The 21,167-nt window shown below is 34.3% G+C and overlaps 1 protein-coding gene across 2 annotated transcripts in view; it reads left to right on the forward strand.

Annotated features, from left to right (window-relative positions):
* The window catches only part of LOC148944184 (dihydrolipoyl dehydrogenase, mitochondrial), a 58,391-nt gene that overhangs the window by 27,339 nt on the left and 9,885 nt on the right, over positions 1-21,167 (forward strand). For both annotated transcript variants that reach the window (XM_089100460.1, XM_089100459.1), the window contains exons 5-9: positions 7,223-7,366; positions 10,144-10,365; positions 14,904-15,124; positions 19,191-19,359; positions 20,179-20,358. In XM_089100460.1, coding sequence (XP_088956586.1) covers positions 7,223-7,366; positions 10,144-10,365; positions 14,904-15,124; positions 19,191-19,359; positions 20,179-20,358 — 936 coding nt within the window. The remainder of the gene's footprint in view (positions 1-7,222; positions 7,367-10,143; positions 10,366-14,903; positions 15,125-19,190; positions 19,360-20,178; positions 20,359-21,167) is intronic.

Below are 21,167 nucleotides of genomic sequence, written 5' to 3' on the forward strand. Positions count from 1 at the left end.
TTGATACCAATAGATACATCAGCAGAATAAGATTTTTTTCTGATTTCAAATATATAAGTTTCATCAAGTTTAGTCTTACCCATCAAAAGTTACGCGCCTGAGAAAATTTGCCTTATTTTCAAAAAAAAGGGAAAACAACCCCTAAAAGTCAGAGAACTCTAATGACAATAACACCATCAGGTTCAGCGTATCAGAAAACCCTACTATAGAAGTTTTCAAGCTCCTATCTGCAAAAATGTGGAATTTTGTATTTTTTACCAGAAGAAAGATCAAGGATGCGTTTTTTTTTTTTTTTTTTTTTTTTTTTTTTTTTTTTCTCAGGGGTGATCGTATCAATCTATTAGTCCTAGAATATCGTCAGAGGGCTCATTCGAACAGAAATTAAAAGTTCTAGTGCCCTTTTTACGTGACCAAAAAAAACTGGAGGGCAACTTGGCCCCCTCCCACGCTCATTTTTTCCCGAAGTCACCCAATCAAAATTTTGCGACAGCCATTTTGTTCAGCATAGTCGAAAATCTAATTAATATGTCATTGAGGATGACCACAGTTCCCGGAGGAAGGGCTGCAAGTTATAAACTTTGCCCATTGGTTACATATAGTATTGGTTATTGGGAAGTATACAGGTGTTTTCAGGAGGAGTTTTTTTCTAGTGGGGGTTCGGGGTCGGAGTAGGGTTTACGGGGAGGATCTGTCCACGGAGGATATTTCATTGGGGAAGGAACATTTCCATGAAATAACATTATTTAAAAAACGATCAGAAATTTAATAAAAAAAAAAAGTTTTTTTCAACTGAAAATAAGAAGCAACATTAAAACTTAAAATGAACAGAAATTATTACGTATATGAGAGGGTTTGCCCCCTAGTCAATACCTCGCTCTTTACGCTAAAGTTTTTTTTTAGTACTTTCAAAACAGCTATCTATTCTAATTCACCGGCCTTTGTGATTCAGGGGTTTGTGATTCTAACAAAATTCGAACTTTAGCGTAAAGAGCGAGGTATTGACTAGGGGGCGAACTCCCTAATATACGTAATAAAAACATACGAATATAGAAATTTGTTACGTAAGTTAATTCGTATCTGGACTAGAGCTTGATTGTTAAATAGGTAAATTGTAAAATGCATAATCGTTACTGTTACAAAATCTGTCCAGTATAAGAAATATAAGAAATAAGGAAAATAAAATAAAAATATGTTTTTTCAAACTTTTTTTTTGTAACTTAAGCTTTACCAATTAAACAATATCAATATCTATTGTTTCTAATTCTTAAAACACAGCTGATCTTTGTCCAACTATGTCTTAATTTCTTTTGAAAAGCATAATGATGCTTAAGACAGGTAAACGTAAAATTTTAATGACATGAAATGCCAGTCTTTTTGAGGGCACTTGTAAATAAAATTTCATATTTAACCCTAGAAAGGTAAGCTTCCCAAAAAGTTACGTAGATGGTAAGTTTTCGTAAAAATTACTACTTGAAGAAACGTTGAATTCTAAAAATAATAATAAAATTATATTGTAAAATTAATTTATAATTATCAAAAAAAAAAAAACTCCAAATATTTTATTAAACAGGACAAAAGATTGGTGTCATTTCTTAGAGTCACATGATAAGCATGACTTCACATGGTATTCACCGCTGAATGGCTTTTTTCCGTGGTTTCAAAAATTGGTAGTCATTCAACGATTGCACGCTGGACAAAGGCTACGGGTCGTTCTTTTACCTTCTACAGACGTCATTGAACGTTTTTCACCTGTCCCCTCTGTGGTTAGACTGATATTGAGTCTGATCAAATGCTGCAACGTTGAGGCAGTTGCCTCAATTTTTTCTCCACATTATTGGGGGGGGGGAGTTGCCCCCAACCCATAATGTGGAGAAAAAAATATTATATATCTCATGGCCCTAGACTATGGGGATATGGACCTCTCTTCCAGTATAAGAAATAAGGAAAAAATTATAATAAAGAAGAAGAAGGATTTATTGGAAAAAAAAAAACATATCAACAAAAAATTACTACTTCCTCCCCTAAAAAGCAAAGCTTATCCATCGGGGAGGTAGAGAAAACAAAATCTTAAAACAAAGAACACTTGGCCACCAATACCACTAATACCATCACACTAAACAATAAATACAAAATAATATCAAAATAATACAAAATAAAAATATTGGGGTCACCAATAATCTTAATATCACTATTCAAACTATTCCATTCCCGCGTACCTCTATAAAAAAACAGAAAAACATGAACGGGAAGATATACCTCTAGGTACATAGAAGTTCGCACTACTCCTTGTATCGTGAGAATGAACAGTAGACCTAATGGACAATAAATCACCAAAACAACGAGGCTGAATATCCTGCTGCAGTCAAAAAATAAATCACAATACATAGAATTCACGAAGGCCTGCAGCCGTTAAAAATTTTAAAGTTCGGTGAATTTCTCGAACAGACATACGTGGAGATATACTGGCTAAAATTCTTACGGCATGATTTTGTAGAACTCTTATTGGTTTTAGGATAGAAGAAAAAGTAGAGAGCCAAATACTCGAGCAATAAAGTATATACGGGTGTATTAAAGAAAAATAAAGATGGTGTAGGACAGACTTGGGAAAACAATGCTGGAGTTTCTTCATTATACCGAGATTTCTTGCTAGAATTTTGCTAGTTAAAGTTACATGTTCCTTAAAAGATAGAGTTTCATCTATTACAATCCCAAGGTATTTAAAAGATGCAGTCCGTTTTATAACGCCATTGGGCATATCTAATTCCTTGATCCATGGGTAAAAGTTTGATGATCGCGAGAAAATAATAAAGTTAGACTTAGCCATGTTAATCCTTAATTTATTTACCCTCAGCCATGCTATAATTCTATTAACTGATTCCTTCATGGAAATCTGCAGCAGCTCCACTGTCTTAGCTGTGCTAATGGCTGTTGTGTCATCAGCAAAAAGTGAAACTGTTTCATTAGTCGGGTCTACCGTTAGTTCATTCATTCTATTACAAAAATTATTCAGACAATTTGGTAAATCATTAATAAATATCAAGAATAATATAGGACCGAGAACTGATCCTTGCAGAACACCTACTTCAATACGCTTTTTTTCGGAAGAAGAATCATTTAGTTGGACATACTGATAACGATTACTTAAAAAACTTCTTAAAAAATTTAATGATTTACCCCTCAAACCATACACCTCACACTTCTTAAGTAGAAGTTCATGATCCAGAAAGTCGAAAGCTTTCATGAGATCTAAAAATATAGCACCTATTTTAAAACCTTTATCTAATACATCATTAATAATAGTTGTCAAATAAATCATTGCCTGTTCCGTTGTCCTTTTTCTACGGAACCCGAATTGTGTCTCTACCAGTAACTTATGATCCTCCAAAAAAGCCATCATTCTAATGCTAAAACACTACTCTAAAACACGGGAAATGATGGGTAAAACAGATATCGGTCTATAGTTTCCTGGGTCATTTTGAATACCACCCTTATGAATTGGGGTTATACGGGTAACTTTAAAACAGTCTTTGAATTTTCCTTCAAGAAAACACTTATTAATTACCCCACATAAAACTTCAGCTGTATCAGGAAAAATAGATTTAATTGTTTTTGCAGTAATATGATCGCTACCAGATAAATTGCTACGCAACCCATAACTAATTTTTTTAATTTAATCAACTGTGAACAATATGAATATACAAATTCAGATTCCCTGCGCCGTGCAGGGAATGCTCTTGAACCAGAGAACTCTTGAACACGAAGACTCGGCTTCTTCCTCTACCCCGGCACAAGGTGATTAATAATTTCATTTTGGGATACCATGATGTAAACTAGTTGTAAACATAGAGTAAATAGGTATGTTCTTGCTCTAGTATTCAATACAATTATGAGGTCTCGTGTTTTTTTACTTATCATCTTTGTACCGCGTTAAGCCAGTAAAAAGAAGTGGGCGTATGTAGAAATTTGCTAATTCTAGTGGTGGGGGGGGCTAAGATACCAACAAAAAAATGTTGTTCTTAAAGGGAAGGGGCTTTTCTGCTTTTTGAGTCTAGTTTGTAGTGAAAATTTGTCTTGTTTTTCGAACAAAAAGACAAGAATTGCAAAAGTAAGGATTGTAAACATAGATTATGTAAATCGTAAAATCATCAATTTAATATGAACATAATTGTGCAACACGAGATGTGTTGGGTGCAGGGCCGGATAAAGGGTGATTGGGCCCTGCGTTTGAAAGGGCCCCCGCGCTGCCATCAAGATGATTTTTTTCAAAATTCTGAAATATTTATAACAATTTTAGTATGCGTTGCTCCTGGAGAGAGTTCATTTTTTAGGCTAAAACCAACAAAAAACCCTGATATCAACAATGAATCAAGAAAGATTAAATAGTTTAGCAATTATGTCGATTAAAAGTGAAGACGCGGGGGAATTGGATTTTAGAACATTTTTAGAAGAATTTATCGAACTAAAACTTAAAAATATGTAAATTCATGTATTCATTAACGGTAATGTAAATTTTAAAAGACATTTTTAGCAGTTTCATAATATCTAGGTAACAAAAACATGAATTAACGTCGCTCAAAATGAGGAGTAAAAAGGACAAAATGTAAGCTCAAAATGAACAAAGTGGACCATCACATGAGACAACGAACTGATAAATGTAAATGCACGGGTTAAAATGACCGACCTACATCACCAAGATCACAGTACCAATCCGAGCGGCTAAGGAAAAGGGCATTGAAAATAGTGTGAAGCAAGGATACACGAAAATGAAGAACAAAGGAATATATAATTAAAAGATAAGTGACAGCGACAATTATAACGACTCAAAAAGAAAGTTAAGAACAAAAATATGTGCGGTTATAAGAGATTAGACAGTGAGGATCAGAACGAATCAAAAATAAAAATGAAGAAGAATTAGATATGTGGTTAGAAAATATACGACAGCAAGAACAAAGAAATATGCAGTAAGAAGATTAGCGGCAGCGAGAATTACAAGCAAAAGCGGGAATCAGAACGTCTAAAAAACGAAAGCGAAGGCCAAAAAACTGTAGAGCTGGAAGCCAGGCTAAAGCGAGTGTCAGAACCTGTCAAAAATGACATTGAGGAGCAAAGAATTGTGTAGTTAGAAGAAAAGTGACAGCGGGAATCAGAATGAGTCAAAAATAAAAGTGAAGAAGAAAGAAATATTACTTTACAATGGCATCGAAATCTTCGACGCCAACAAGCTGTGGCGCAAAACCCATTAAAAACTTACAAAGATGCCGTAAACTACTCAAGTGTTAATTACAAGATATTGGGACCCTTCAACGTTGTGTATATTCACTGTGGAGCCCCCCATTTTCTCATAGGAAATGCAGCCAATAAAGGAAATTTATTTGAGGGTTGCTGCCTGCTTGGTTGAATTCCATTGCTGCCTCCGCAATTTCCAAATGAATTGGTTTGGCCTGTTATAGGACATCACTTGCCCTTTAAAGAGTCCCACGAACAAATACGAATTTTGAACTCATGTTTTGCTTTAGCTTCATTCAACTTAAGCAATGATCAAACCATCAATAACAGTAGTCGTAATGTTTTCAGCTTTAAAGTAGCTGGACAGATTTATCACAAAAGCAATTTATCGGCACATCCATCACAGACCCCTGAATGTAATTTTGAACAACATTCATATGCCCAAATGTAATTTTTAGACTCCGATGAAGCTGCTAAGGAACACCTTGTACATCCATTAAATTATTGGATCTCCTGTGCAGCCCAATGGATGTCTTGGAAGAAATATTGCGAGACACAAAACAACTATGCTAAAGGCTACATGAAAATGCGAGAAGTGGGGGAAGACTTAAATCAACCTGTTGTTTCACTTGGGCAACAGCCTCAGATAGAACACAAGTGACAATGAGAATCAATATAACAATTTCAGGGGTTTCAGACCACATTTTCAAAGATCTAAGGAAAAATAAAATTTGCACTTATTATAGACCCAGTAAAACCATCAGTTCCCAAATTTATCACGGTAAAGACCCTTTCCCGAAAGGTGAAAACTCCGGGGTTTACGGAATTCCTCTTATGGTCTTTGGTACATTGGAAGAACTGACCAGCGCCTTACGGATAGATTAACTCAGCACTCTACTTCAATTCATAACATCCTTAGAAAGCGGAGAAAACAAAAATTTTGACTCTGCCCTTGCAGTCACATTTATGATCACCTGGACCATACTATTTTATTTAACCAAGCTAACTTAATTTCACACGACAAAGGTATTGTCCAGCAATACAGAGAGGTTGTTGAGATTTATAAACCCCAACATTTCTAACAGGTCTAACTTTGAACAGAGAATATACCGGTGATTTAAGATTAAATGACTCATATTTCGGGTTTCTCAAAGGAGATGCCAATGCTTTAGTAATCCCTGAAATAAACTTTGAACCACTTTCGCATTCACATAATCAAATGCGCCATGAACCACTTAGATCTCAAAGGGTGTCTGCAAGGAATGCAATTACTAAAATCAGAAATCAAATGACATAGTTATCCAACTTATTTAATTGCTGGCTCGTTTGTTTGAGTGATTTTTTTCTTTTATTATTTGCCAGTTGTTCGCTAGTATCCGTCGATGGCAGTTTAAATTTTTGGATTTTGTGCAAATCGAGGATATTGGTAAATGGCTCACTTTTATGGTTGTTAGGTATTTGGATTTAATTCTTCTAATTTTGGCTTTTATGGTTTTTATTCATTTTTTAATTTTGGTTTTTTCATTGGTTTGTTTTTTCACATTGCCTTTCCGCGTTTGCTACTGGTTTTTTATTTGTCTTTTTTGGCATTTGTCTGAAATATATTTTTGTTCTGTTCGCGCTAAAGAAGAGAAGCGGTTGTCCTTTCGAAATATTCTCTGTGTTTTTTTTTTTTTTTTGAATTTTGTTTGGCCCAAAAAAAAACATTTTTGATCGTTTCCTCTTTACATTATGGCGTGCCAATGTGGCTTAAAAAAGAAAAGTTTCGTTTAGAATAACATCTTTGTTATTGATGGTTAAAAGGATCATTTGACGTTTAGTTCAAAAGTTCATGTTGACATTCTCATCACTTTGGAAAATTTCAAAAATCACCTCTAGATATTGAGTTGCAGATGTGTATTTTCTTTTTTTATTTTTGTTAGGATCCACAAGTGTCATTTTTGTGTATGCTTTGGCTTAAAAATAAATTAATATTGGTATTAATATTTTATTTTAGATTGCTCACTTCCGAGGTCATGGTAAAATCACAGGAGCAAATCAGGTGACTGTCCTCAAAGAAGATGGAAGCCATGAAATCATAAATACCAAAAATATTTTAATTGCCACTGGCTCAGAAGTTACGCCGTTTGCTGGATTAGAGGTTTGTATTCAATGAGCTATTTCACCTCTGTCGAAAAAAAAAACTCTGATGGGCTACTAATCCTTTAAGTAACTGTTAACCATATAGTTTTTTTTTTCTCTCTTGCATTTTTTTACTATTTTAGTACGGATCGACGTGAAATTGTCTATAACTATATGCCATAGATATGTACAAATATGAATACAGTGTTTTCTTATACTAACTAGAATTTCGTATAAAACCACCAATAAAACTTCTATGTACAAAATGCCATTTTGTCTAATTATTTATTTAATTATTGATTGAATAACATGTATGTAGGAATATAATTATTCCTGCTGTACGACGGGTTTTTACCATGGGCGCATCCAGGATTTTTTTTTTTGGGGGGGGGGGAGGGTTCAGGTAAAAACTTTAAAAAACACATCAAAAATTTGATTATATGTAATTTTGTCATGTTTTTACGAGTTGGGCAAAATATTCGGCCAATATATATATATATATATATATATATATATATATATATATATATATATATATATATATATATATATATATATATATATATATATATATATATATATATATATATATATATATATATATATATATATATAAAGTTGGGCAAAAGGGTCCAAACCCAATAACCTCTTCCTCTGGATACGACCATGATTGCTACATAAATTAACTGTTTATAAATTTTACAGTGCCCTAAATTTGTTTTTCCTAAAAGTGGAAATTACGAAAGATTGGTAAAAGCGCTCTAATATTCTCTTGGTCAAATTCTTGTCGAAGCCCTGTTTTATTCGCACTTTGATAATATATTTTTGTTTCTGTCCACCTGGGTGTTCTCGCACTGTTTTAATTTCAGAAAAAACGTAGCTAATGATTTCAAAATAATCACAAATCATGGTTATTTTTTAATCTATGTTTTGTGTTGGGCCCAAGGTAAAAAATAAAAAAATTAAAAAAAGTTATTTCAAGAAAGAATTATTTTCATTTATGAACTGCACCCTCTACTTAATATTAATAATGATTTAAAAAAAAATTTAAAAATGATTATAGCCGTTAGATTGTTTATTTGAAATTTTGCGCCGCTTAAGTTCCAGCCTCTGGGGCTGGGGAAAGAACCCCCTATTTACCCTCTCTGCCTTTAATATGGATTGAACTAGATTTAAAACTAATACACATATATATATATATATATATATATATATATATATATATATATATATATATATATATATATATATATATATATATATATATATATATATATATATATATATATATATATATATATATATATATATATATATATATATATATATATATATATATATATATATATATATATATATATATATATATATTTATATATATATACATATATATATATATATATATATATATATATATATATATATATATATATATATATATATATATATATATATATATATATATATATATATATATATATATATATATATATATATATATATATATATATATATATATATATATATATATATATATATATATATATATATATATATATATTTCCCCAGGCGCTGCAATTAAAGGGACGCAAAATTTCAAATAAACAATCTAGCGGCTATAATCATTTTTTTAATTTTTTTTTGTCATCATTAAAATTTAGTAGAGGACGCAGTTAATAAATGAAAATAATTAATAAATTAAAAATAATTAAATAATAGTATTTTTTAAATCATGAAATAGTTTTTGTAATAACTTGAAAATAATTTTGTTAGATATAAAAAAAAAAATTATAATTTAGTCTGAAAATATTTGGGAGACAGGGGTGGGCGTTATTCAAGGTTTTATCCGGGGCGCAGGAGGGGCCAGAACCGCCTGTGTCTAAAGGACCAGAAATTTCTCTCGTATCATTACGATGGGTGTATCTGTGGGGGGAGGGGGTTCAGATTTTCTTGTTACTTCATTCTTTTACAAGGAGGTGAGGCTAATCATCTTACAGCATCCCTTATAAAAAGGATTTGTCGGAAAAAATGCCCTTGAAAAACTTGAAAATGGTAATCCTAAAATCCCTCTTTTGTATTTCAGACTCCCCTTCCCCAAGATATATTTCGAGATATGCGATATTTCATGAAGGAACTGTTGTTACGATTAGACTTGAACGTATTATTGGACAAGTCTTTAATATTAGACTTGAGCGTAAATAACAGGGGCTGAGGGGTGGACACCCTTCCTCTTTTTTTCATTACCCTCACGGCTCCGTCACATGTGACGATAGGCTTCAAAAGTGATGATATGCCGCTTAGGAGGTTTTAATCCCTCACATTTAAGCACGTTTAATAGGGTCCATTATAGAACAGTTGATAGTTCTCTTATCTTCTATAACTTTTATATATCGTCATGGAAAAGCATTGTGGTCTCCAAAATTATCGAGTTCATATTTAAAGGAAAGATTTGACCATAGTTTTTTATGAATATATAAACATTCAGAAAAAAACCTGCAAATATTATCAACCAGCAGCATTTTCTTCTACAATGTAACAAGATGAGAATTGTGCCACCTTCACTAGAGTTAAATTTACATTTGGGCACTTTCAAAACGAGCCTTACTACTGATGATGGTCACTGCATATGTGACCAAAATATCTGGTATTTTTGTGAATTTCTATCACTGTTATCATCATCACTGTTTATTAACAGGATTTTATCCCTATTTGAACTTTTATTTAACTCCTATAAATCTTTTGGCCTGTCTTTAGAGAAGCAAGATTTAGTTTGATTATTTAGTTTGAAAATTTCAGATTGATGAAGAGACAATCGTCAGTTCTACTGGTGCACTCTCCCTGAAAAAAGTACCCGAAAAGATGATCATCATTGGTGGTGGAGTTATTGGCCTTGAGTTGGGATCCGTTTGGTCCCGACTAGGATCCTCTGTCACTGCAGTTGAGTTTTTAAGTAGTATTGGTGGTGCGGGAATTGACCTTGAAATAGCAAAGAATTTCCAGAGGATACTACAAAAACAGGTAATGTTTATACCTTTTTCTGTCTTCCTTTCCGTTTATGCTTTAGATTTTATTTTCGTTTTTACAAAAGTTAGGATCACTTAGAGTTTGGGTGGTTATTAAGAATGTTTTTTCAAACATTAAAAAATAAAAAATTACTCAAATAAAGAATTAGATACATAGATATATTCTATGAATAATTTTAAATGAAGTATTAAATTTAAAAATAAACAACTTACATAAGATTGTAAGTATAAAAAAGTTGAATTAAACTCAAAGTATCACCCCTCCTGGATGAAATGGTACTGAAATTGAAGTAGCTAAGAGTTTTCAGGGAATGTTACAAAAAGAAATAGGGCTTTTATTATTGTATTCTAGTTTAGGATACACTATTGTATCCGCTGTGATAGTAATTGGGAAGAGTAAGTGTCGCTGGTGTAGGATTATAGCCTTAATTTATAGGTCAAATTCTTTTGACTTGTTTAACATTTTGGTAATTACGACATAAACAACCTTGCAAATTTTAAGTCTTTTGGGGAGGTTTCTAACATCTCTCCATTGTTCATTCCTCTTCATTTAGACGTTTTCATAACCGGAATAAGATTCCGGGTCCTCGATCCTTATTTTCTTTCTTTCATTCCTTTCTTATTTCTTTCCTTTCAGGTCCTTGTGCTTCTTTTTACCATTGTTTGTTGTGAGTGGTCTTTTAGTTCCTTATCAATTGTTGATGTTAATGTATGTGCATAGCAGAAGATCATTTTGGCATTGGATGTTTTTTTTTGTGATCTAGGCTTTTTGTGATTTTATCTGTACATACAAATTTTAAAGCTTACAAATCCCAAATTTTTGGGGAGGTTTTTAGCATGTCTCCTTTAATCTGTCAGGTGTTACAATTAATAGATTATCTTTCCTAAAAAATTTTGATTCAATTTTAATTTCAATTCAATTTTCCACCTTTCCCATAAACTATAATTACCGTTTTCTTCTCATTTAATTCTAATCCTTTCATATCCAAATATTCTTCCATTATGTTTAATAATGTTTGCATGTTACCGATTGTGCTATGAGAGTAATATCATCAGCAAAGCCTGCGTATTTTCGAAACACTTATCACTACTTCCGGAACGCTTTTCTCCTTGAAGAAATTAACTATATCAAACACGTTGAACAAGTTCGGTGACAGTGGGTATCCCTTTTTTAAACCTATTCGCGTAAAAAATTCTCCCGGTTACCTTACCTAGTATTCTAACAACTAGGCCTACTGAACTATATATTCCTACAATTAATTTAACAAAACTTACAGCAGTCCTATCTCCAAAAGTCAATTTCAATTAATTTCAATATTAATTTCAATCAGTAGATTATCTTAGACTTGTCATTTAAATTCTTTAGACCTGCTTAAAACTTTGGGGCTTGCTACATAAACTACATAAAGTTGTTTGAAAGGCTTTACGAAGAGACCGGGGGTTGCGTCCAAGTCAACGACAAACGGAGCACGACATTCGGCATCAAAACCGGTGTACGACAAGGGTGTGCCGCCGCCCCGGAACTGTTCAATTGCGTGATAGACCATGTCATAACACGAACAACAAATCGCCTGCCCCTTGGTCTTCAGTTTGGAGATCGCGTTCCGAAGGACATTGACTTAGCAGATGATCTTGGTGTCGTCTCTGACTTGGTCGACCAGTTGACCGACGCTATAGAATTCCTGTTGGAAGAGGTAGTAAAAGTGGGGCTGAAAATAAACTGGCTAAAAACAAAGATAATGGCAACTGAGCCTCCAAGCCCAGTCTCGCCCCCTGAGAACATAATTGTTTGCGGAGCTCCTGTTGAAGTCGTAAAGAACCTCATTTATCTTGGCTCTGTGCTGTCTAATGACGGCTCTATAGAGGAAGAGGTGTGCAGCCGAGTTTCAAAAGCCTCGTCTATCGTCGGAAGGCTCAACAGTCTCTGGAGAATGCCGCATATATCTAGGCGCACGAAGATGCGAATTTATAATGCATTCGTAAGCTCGGTCCTCCTCTGTGCAACGGAAACCTGGCCTCTCAAATCAGCGATCCTCAGCATGATAGACGTCTGCCAGACGAAACAGCTCCGTCGGATTGAGGGACTCCGGTAGGACGATTTTGTAAGCAACGCAAGGTTGCTCGCACTCACCTCCCAAGTGCAATTCTCAGTCCAAACAGCGCAGCGTACTCTCAGATGCTTCGGACACCTCCTGCGTATGCTGACGACAACCCCAGCCCGAATAGTCCACGATTTTGACGCTAAAGCTCATGGCTGGTCTCGCCCGAAGGGCAGACCTCAGACAAGTTGGAAGGATAGCCTCAACAAATTCCTGGAGATAGCTAACATTGCTGTCGACGAGGCCCCACTAATAGCAGCAGACCAGTCAGCCTGGAGGAGCAGAGTTGCGACGCTCTCTACGCCGCCCCCAACGCGGCAGGAGCCTTAAAGCAAAAAAAAACATAAACACAGTTTGAGAACTGAATATTATTTGTGTTAGTTTGTGTCTAAATACATCAATTGATGGTAACATTTTTCAAGCTTGCGATTTTTTGTGTGGGGGGGGGGAGAGGGGGTAACACTTCATCCCCTTTTGTCCAGTCCTCTCTTGTCTTTTGGTAGGGCTCTGAAGGTTATTTTAATGTTGGTCTTATGGATATTCTCAAAGGATCAGTGTTTCTCGGCTAGATCTCATATTGTTGGTGACAGTTTGGATATTTGTAGTGGACCATAGTAATCCTAAAATTTAATTGTCAAAGGGATGTGTGTTACGACTCAGCTTAAAAAATAACTGTTTTGCATTCGAAAAATTTATTTTAGATGAAATTTATTAAGCATAATGAATCTACGGGCTGAATTCGCGTTTTTCAGTCTGAAAAAGCGAAGAAAGAAGAATGCAAAAAAAAAAACATATAGACCACAAAATTAAACGGGGCTATGCAGTGGCATTAATTGGATAAGTGAGGGCCTGCCCCCCCCCCCGGACATTAAACATTTTATCGGGTTGTTGAGATGACACATACAAAGCTGTTGGTCTAATATGCATCCTGTGCATGGTTTGACAAGTAAGTGTAGAACTAAAGTAATCAGAGACCGCAGACAAGGATCAACAACAGTAGTGCCTATTCACGAAAATTTTGAGGGACGGCATAATGTATTTTCCAAAATCTCGGGGAGGCGGGGGGGCTATTTTTTATTTCACGACCACTACTACTAATAACTCAACCACCTCCTCTATCCCAAACCGCCTGAGGTCAACACACTCTTCCATCCCAAGTTATTCAGAGCTTCCCTCTTGACTCCCTCCCTTTCGTACGACCTCCTCCCACTTCATTCGTGGACGACCTTCTTTTCGTTTGACACTAGATGGTCGGTCGAAAATGACAATCTTTGACCATCTGTCATCCTTTATCTGAAGAACGTGTCCTAGCCATCTCAACATTTCTCTCATTATAGCCATAGGAAGCGGGATAGAAATACATTTTTCATACAGCTTACAATCTTGATTCGCAGACTTATCTTTCTATTCTTCCAAACTTTTCATTGTGAAAAAACACCCTAGGCCTTGGCTGTCCTAATTTTAACATCTTCACTGCATCTACCATCTTTACTTATAATACTGCCCAGGTAAGTGAAGCTATCTGTTTGATTGATCTTTTCGTTACCCAACATTGTCTTCACATTCAATCATTCCCAGTCTAAGTGAATTAGTCTTCCTAACATTAGTTTTCAAATCTATTATTACACTCTGAACGCTGAAAACCTCTAAAAGACAAAACCATTCATTTTGCCAACATTTTCATCTAGGACAATCAAATCATCAGCGTTTTTCTTCATCAGAGCTTTTCTTTCCCATTTGATTCCATGGTCTTCGCCAAGCTTCTTAGGACAAAGTTCATCAAAATGATTCATATAAATGGAAATAGAACGCAACCCTGCTTAACTTAGTTTCAATACGAAACCAGATACTAATCTCATTTCTTACCTTAAACGCAGCAATGTTATTCTCGTACATAGCACTTATCACTTTAATGTAAGATGAGGGAGAGAGATCTGTGGTGTTGATTGTGATGAAATTATGTGAATATGTACGGAAAAGGTAGAAGAAGAGAAAAGCGATTGAGTAAAGAAGGTTTGGTGTTGAGTGTAGGAGAATAATAGCGCGTCTAAGTGAGAGTGAAAGGTGGAAAGAACGAGTGGATATTGAGGGATGGAATTGTTGGTTGAAGAATTTTTTGGAAAGATGTAGGTTATATTTGAGGAGATATGTTGTGAGTGTGTATCTGTGTGTCAGTAGAAATGGGGAAAACAGCGTTGCCAGTTTTGATTTTTATTTTTGTTGTTGGAATTAATTAGTTATAGTTTAAAGGACAAAAAATGAAAAGATAAAGTTAAATTATGGTATTACTATAACTCTTCGATGTTTTTGGAATAAGTTTGTAAATATTTGTTGTTTTTTGTTGTTTTTTTTTTTTTTTTTTTTTGTATAAGAAACTTGTAAAGATAGACAATTTTGGATTCTTTGTTACATGTCTAATATATATTCTTTGTAGGGTTTGAAATTTAAACTTGGAACTAAAGTGATGGGAGGCCGGAGAGAAGGATCAACAATTGTTGTTTCAACCGAAAATGTTAAAGATTCTACGAAAAAAGAAGATTTGGAATGTGATGTACTTCTTGTTTGTGTTGGGCGACGACCATATACCGCTAACCTTGGCTTAGAAGATATGGGCATTGAAAAAGATCAACGAGGCCGCATTCCAGTTAATTCAAGGTAAGAAGTTTGCATTATGGGAGTGAGAAATATACGAAGTAGTTGTACTTTGTTTATTTATGTAGGGTTTGTGCAGTTGAGATATTGACCAATTGGCTGCAACTACTGGCGTTTTGAAAACAATGTGAAATTTGGATGTAGGTGTCAATTTCAATTTAGTCGATGCGCACCGAACAGTTAATTAGTAAAATGTTTTAATTAGCAAACTGAGAACATTTAACTTCTTATTTATACTTCTTGCTGCTTCGTGTTGTTTAAATGAACTATCAGAATTTCGTTTGTGGCCAAATAAATAATCCACAGGATCACATTCATGGATACCATGCCTTTTTGTCAGAAATGATCAGATATACCGAGTATTTTTTTAGTCAAGGGTAAAGTAGGTCTTCCAACTTTATCATATTAATAGAAGCTCTTCAAATGCTAGAATTTCTTTCAAAAACCACTTCAGCAGTAAAAACCTTTCGTTTTGTACAATATAGAAAGTCCGGTTTTCAGAAATTTTTTCATTTTGCAGTGGCACCGTAGTTGTAGGAATCAGGCGGTTACAGGATTTTCAAAGCAGTTTTGATACCAAACTGTTTTTCAAAAAAGATCGTATCTGGGATTTTAGTTGGGGGGGGGGAGGGATACAGAAAAATTCAAAAGTTGTTGAGTACCAGGCTTCTGAAAAACAGGAAATCAGTTGGAGAAATCAGGTGGATCTGACAGTTCATGGCAGTTTCTACTTCGTGACCTTAATTGTGGCCTTGCACTTTAATAGATATGCATATACAGGATAGGTGTACTTTTTTTTTTTTTTTTTTTTTTTTTTTTTTTTTAATGAACTACATTTGTAGCCCAAACACGAGCAATTTGAATTGTCGATGATATAATTCTAGTATTTTCGGGTCTATCTTAATGCTTAAAGATACTAAAACATGCAAAGTGGTAGCGATTTATGCCTGACGCCCGGTAGCCTTCGCTAATAGTTTACTCAACGATATACGATTTTATTATCAAACGCCTTACACGGTCATGCCGATTGGCGGCAGTTCTTGTCATAATAAAATATAAGGCAAACATATAAATATCATAGCCATCGCCATACAAATTTTTGCGTTGATTCGAATTTTCACAGAGGAAACTGAAACTTAAGATACTTCATAATTCATACTTATAAGTTAATTGTTTATGGCAGTTATGTAGTAGTAAAGAGAATACTCGTTTTTTCGTTCGAAGCGAAAAGAAGGAGTCTCAGAGTTTCGTTAACACAAAACTGAGTTTGTTGCCAATCCTTACGCAAGATATTACTTCTTAATAAGAAGATATTCAATATTACGTCTAAAATAATACATCTTAGATATTACGTCTTATATAATAGCACAAAATATACATGACGCAAGATATATATATATATAACACACGTTCTAAGACCCTAACGTAAAGTGATACTCTTCACAGAGATGTATATTGCCTTCTCATATGTTCAAAAACTTTCTATCCAAAGATTTAGGGAATCAGATAAAGCCTTCAATGGAAGTATTTTTATTATTAGTTTATAGTAAGAAAAATATTTAGAATGTCTAAAAATCGAAAATTTTTAGAAAAAAAATTAAATAATTCAGAATGTCTAACAAGACTTCTAAATTTCATACTCGAAATTAAGTAAAAACTAAGGCCATCTAGTCTCACCCAAATTTGAGTATTTCTGTTTTACTTCAAATTTTTATTTATGCTTGGTGTTTGATGTTTGCATGGGAAGAGTGAGGGATCAATTATGGGAGTGTAAGGGGTGTTTCCATGGGGAGGGTGAGGGATCAGTTATGGGGATGGTAAGGGATGTTTGCATGGGGAGGGTGAGATCAATTATGGGGAGAGTGAGGGATCAATTATGGGGAGGGTGAGGGATCAATTATGGGGAGGGCGAGGGATCAATTATGGGAGGATGAGGGATCAATTATGGGGAGGTTGAGGGATCAATTATGGGGAGGGTAAGATTTGCATGGGGATGATAAGGGTTGTTTGCATAGGGAGGGTGAGGGATCAATTATGGGGAGAGTAAGGGGTGTTTGCATGGGGAGGGTGAGGGATCAATTATGGGGAGGGTAAGATTTGTATGGGGACCGTAAGGGATGTTTGCATGGGGAGGGTGAGGGATCAATTAATACTTCCACATTTTGCCTGTTTTCATCAGCAACTGCAGTTTCAGTATCTCTAAATAGGTACCAAAATTCATGTTGTCTAATGGCAACTTTGATTGCCCCTGATTGATAGCATTTTTATATGCTTTTTTTTAACGGAAAGAATATTCAACTAATAATATGAAAAATGTTATCAATGAGCAGTAATTAAAGATGTCAAGATTCGTGCACAAAGAATCAGGTTATATATATATATATATATATATATATATATATATATATATATATATATATATATATATATATATATATATATATATATATATATATATATATATATATGCCTTTAAAGGGGAAAGGGCCCTCCAGTATGTATTATGACAGTAAATCTAAGACTCTTTCCAAACCTAACTGGGTCCGGGGAATAACTTACAGGGGCGTAGAAAATATAACTCACTTTTACTGACCAACGTGTCAAATCCAACATAAACATATATCAACCTTACTGAAGTCTTAGATGAACTGACTAAAAAAAAAGGTATGTACAAAAAAGGGGTAAACTCGTCTCCTTCGCCAATCAGTGTCAAAATTCAGGTATCCTGTGTGATGACTCGCACAGAATATTGATACCAAGTCAATATATTTTCTCTTGTAAATTTAATATATTTCAAAGTACATTTGAAAGTAGGCTAGTCTCTAGGAGAGAATTTAAAGCGCAAATAAAATTACCTTTCTTTCAAACATGTAACAGCTTCTTTTTGATAAATGTTATGTATTTACTGTTCGAAGTGAATCTCGACCTTTTCCGACTGTTCGCTTTCATGTCTGTTCTGTGGGTATTGTATTGATTAATATGAGGAAAGTGTAAACACGACAAGCTTAAAGTATTGCAAGGCTGGTTTGGGTACTGTAACGAATTCTAAATGATTTTCACTTGATGAATGGTATCATGATACATAGTAACAAAATTCGGCAGCATAAATTGAACAAATGATGCATTTTCACTTTTCTTGGCACTAGGCCAGTTGAAGACGAGTAAGGGTATTTCTAGGAGCAAAGATAGTAATATTTGGCAGTGGGTTTCGTTTTGCCAAATTTATAATTAACTAATTCCGTCTCCCTGAGTCTTAAGACGCCCAATGCTTCTTTGTTATACAAATAACAAAAGATAAAACAACGATGGATTATTTTAAGACAGTGAAAACTTTTTTGAGATGAATATTTCAGCTCCATATCTAAGAGCCGTCATCAGCAAGTATAGAATAAGTATAAAATATTGACTAAGTATATATTTTATAAGTATGAAATAAGTATAAAATAAGACTCATAATGAAATACGGGACCATTAAAACTTAAAAAAAAAATTAAAATAAAATAAAACAGTCATAGCATCATCATATCAAGGAAGTTAAATCAGGAACAAAACAAGACAATTCATTCGAATTAAATTAACCGTTATTTGTTTCTTTTTTTCCTTCTCTATAATTTATTAATCCACGTTTTCTTTGCACTTGCTATTGGATATAAAATGAAACATTGTTACTTAAGGCGCCATCACCGTGTAATTATTTCCAAAATACAACTATCATTCGTCTAAGAAACGAAAATGTTTCTTCATAGGACCACTAATTGATGAAAAAGTAATGAGGGGGGGGGGCAACGATTGGGATTTTGTGGGATGATTTAAAACAAATGAAAATTTGGCGGGAAGGGGGGGGGGGTAATTTCTTTCAGAGTTTTCAGTTTTAAGACACGATATTTTTTTTATTCTTTGTAATTTGTTATTCCACTTTTTATTGCCCACTTTTGTGTGGGCAATTAATCCTTCTCTTATCCACATTATCATCTAGGATTTTTTTTTCATAAAAAAAAATGGTTAAAGTACAAACAGCCTATTACCTCTGTGTCTGCACAATTTAGAAAATAATAACCTTATTTTATAGATTCCAGACTGTCATCCCCAATATATTTGCCATTGGGGATTGTATTCATGGACCTATGTTGGCCCACAAAGCTGAAGATGAGGGCATTGTATGCGTTGAAGGCATCGCCGGAGGCCCTGTACACATTGATTACAACTGTGTTCCTTCAGTCATCTACACACATCCAGAAGTAAGTACTAACCAACGGGTACTACAATATTTGAAAATTGAATAAACGAGTTTCACACTAGAATGACGACGAAAAGAGAAGGACCTCTTCAATAGTTTTCCAAGGAATCCCAACAAGAGAACAGTTTTGATAAAAGATAAGGCACATCCTCCCCATCCCCTCTGGAAAATTATTGTTTGTGCCGTATGTGCAGTAGTGATTGGTAAGATAGGTAAAATCTTTTTAACCTTTGAAACTTAACCGTAATTGGAGAAAGGAATATAAAAAATCAATTTAAAATTTTAGAACTATTGGGGTTTTCCTAATACGGCTAGGATTTAAAAATTGAAAATATAGAGAGAAAAACGGGTATAATATTCAATCAACGCTGTGGAACAAGTGCTTTCCACTGCTTTGTTTAAATATTATACCCGGTTTTCTCTCTATATTTTCATTTAATAAATTCTGTTAATGGAAAGGCAGTGCGGTCTAAGAAATGATTTAAAATTGATGGAAGTCAATACAAGGAAAATGTATTACTTGGATGTGAGAAAATTGCTAAGGCTAGTGAAAAATTACCAAGAATGGTAACATCGGTGCAGAGACGTTTGCGGGGGCGGGGGGGGGGGGGCCGGCCCACCCCTTCTGCCTTCGAAATGCTAAATATACATGTCTGGGCAATTATTATTCAAAATACCAAATAAAATTTGTTTATTTTTTTATTACCTCCTGCATTATTATAATTCCTGAGATACTACTTGTTTATTATTTCCCCTCCCTCACTGAAAAAGATCGTGTGCATGTACCTGAACTACTGCATTTCGTCAACCTTTTTTCCAGGTTGCCTGGGTTGGCAAAACTGAAGAAGATCTCAAGAGTGAAGGTATCGAATACAAAGTTGGCAAATTTCCATTTGCTGCCAATAGCCGTGCAAAAACTAACGATGAGACTGATGGACTTGTGAAAGTACTTAGCGACAAAAACACAGATAGACTACTTGGCACCCATATTATTGGACCCGTAAGTTTTCACCCTGAACCCCCCCCCCCCCCCTGAGCTAAGCATAGTAGGATATACTTCAGTACATTTCTCTGAATACAGCGGAAATGGACAGTTATAAATACGTATTTTAATTCCTAAGTCACTTTCGATTTTTTGAAACCAACTGTTGTATCCTTGGAACAATTCCAAATAATTTTTTCCTTTTGTATTTGGCTGATAATAATTTATAGGTAAAATTTTGTAAGTAGTTCGGATTTTTTTTTTTTTATCAGTGTCATATAGTACCATATTGCGTTGCAAAAAGAACTGCCGCCATCGATTTATTTGCGTCGATTGTATATTGCTGAGGGGTCACCGGATTTTGCGTTCTAGAGTACAGCTTACCAAATCCAGGGTCAGATCTCGGACTCCAGGATGTAGTCCCAAATCCCGATTCAGAATCATTGAAGACAACTTCCTGAGTTTCGTGTGTGTACACCTAGAACTCTGAAGCTTTTAACAGAGTGTCAGTATTTTCTATAATTATGAACCTTCGAAAAGAAATAGATAAAGCCCCTTGAAAGTTGATTAATCTTATAAGGATATAGTGAAAAAAAGATAAAGCAATGAAAAAATGAAATAAAGAAAAAAAATGTAATCATTAAAAAAATTATATAAATAATTATATAAAAAATATATATATTTGAAAAAAAATAAAATGATAAATTTTTCATTTTATAAGAAGAAAAATGAAATATCCCATTTTCTGCGTTGCTGTGCAAGTTACTTGAAATAAATTAAACATTCAAATTAACTGAATTTAAAGATCCTTTTGAAGAGTCTTTAAT

This window comes from Artemia sp. Qi Xiang Cuo, chromosome 14, assembly GCF_049724085.1.
Source record: "Artemia sp. Qi Xiang Cuo chromosome 14, ASM4972408v1, whole genome shotgun sequence".
Taxonomy (NCBI): Eukaryota; Metazoa; Arthropoda; class Branchiopoda; order Anostraca; family Artemiidae; genus Artemia; species Artemia sp. Qi Xiang Cuo.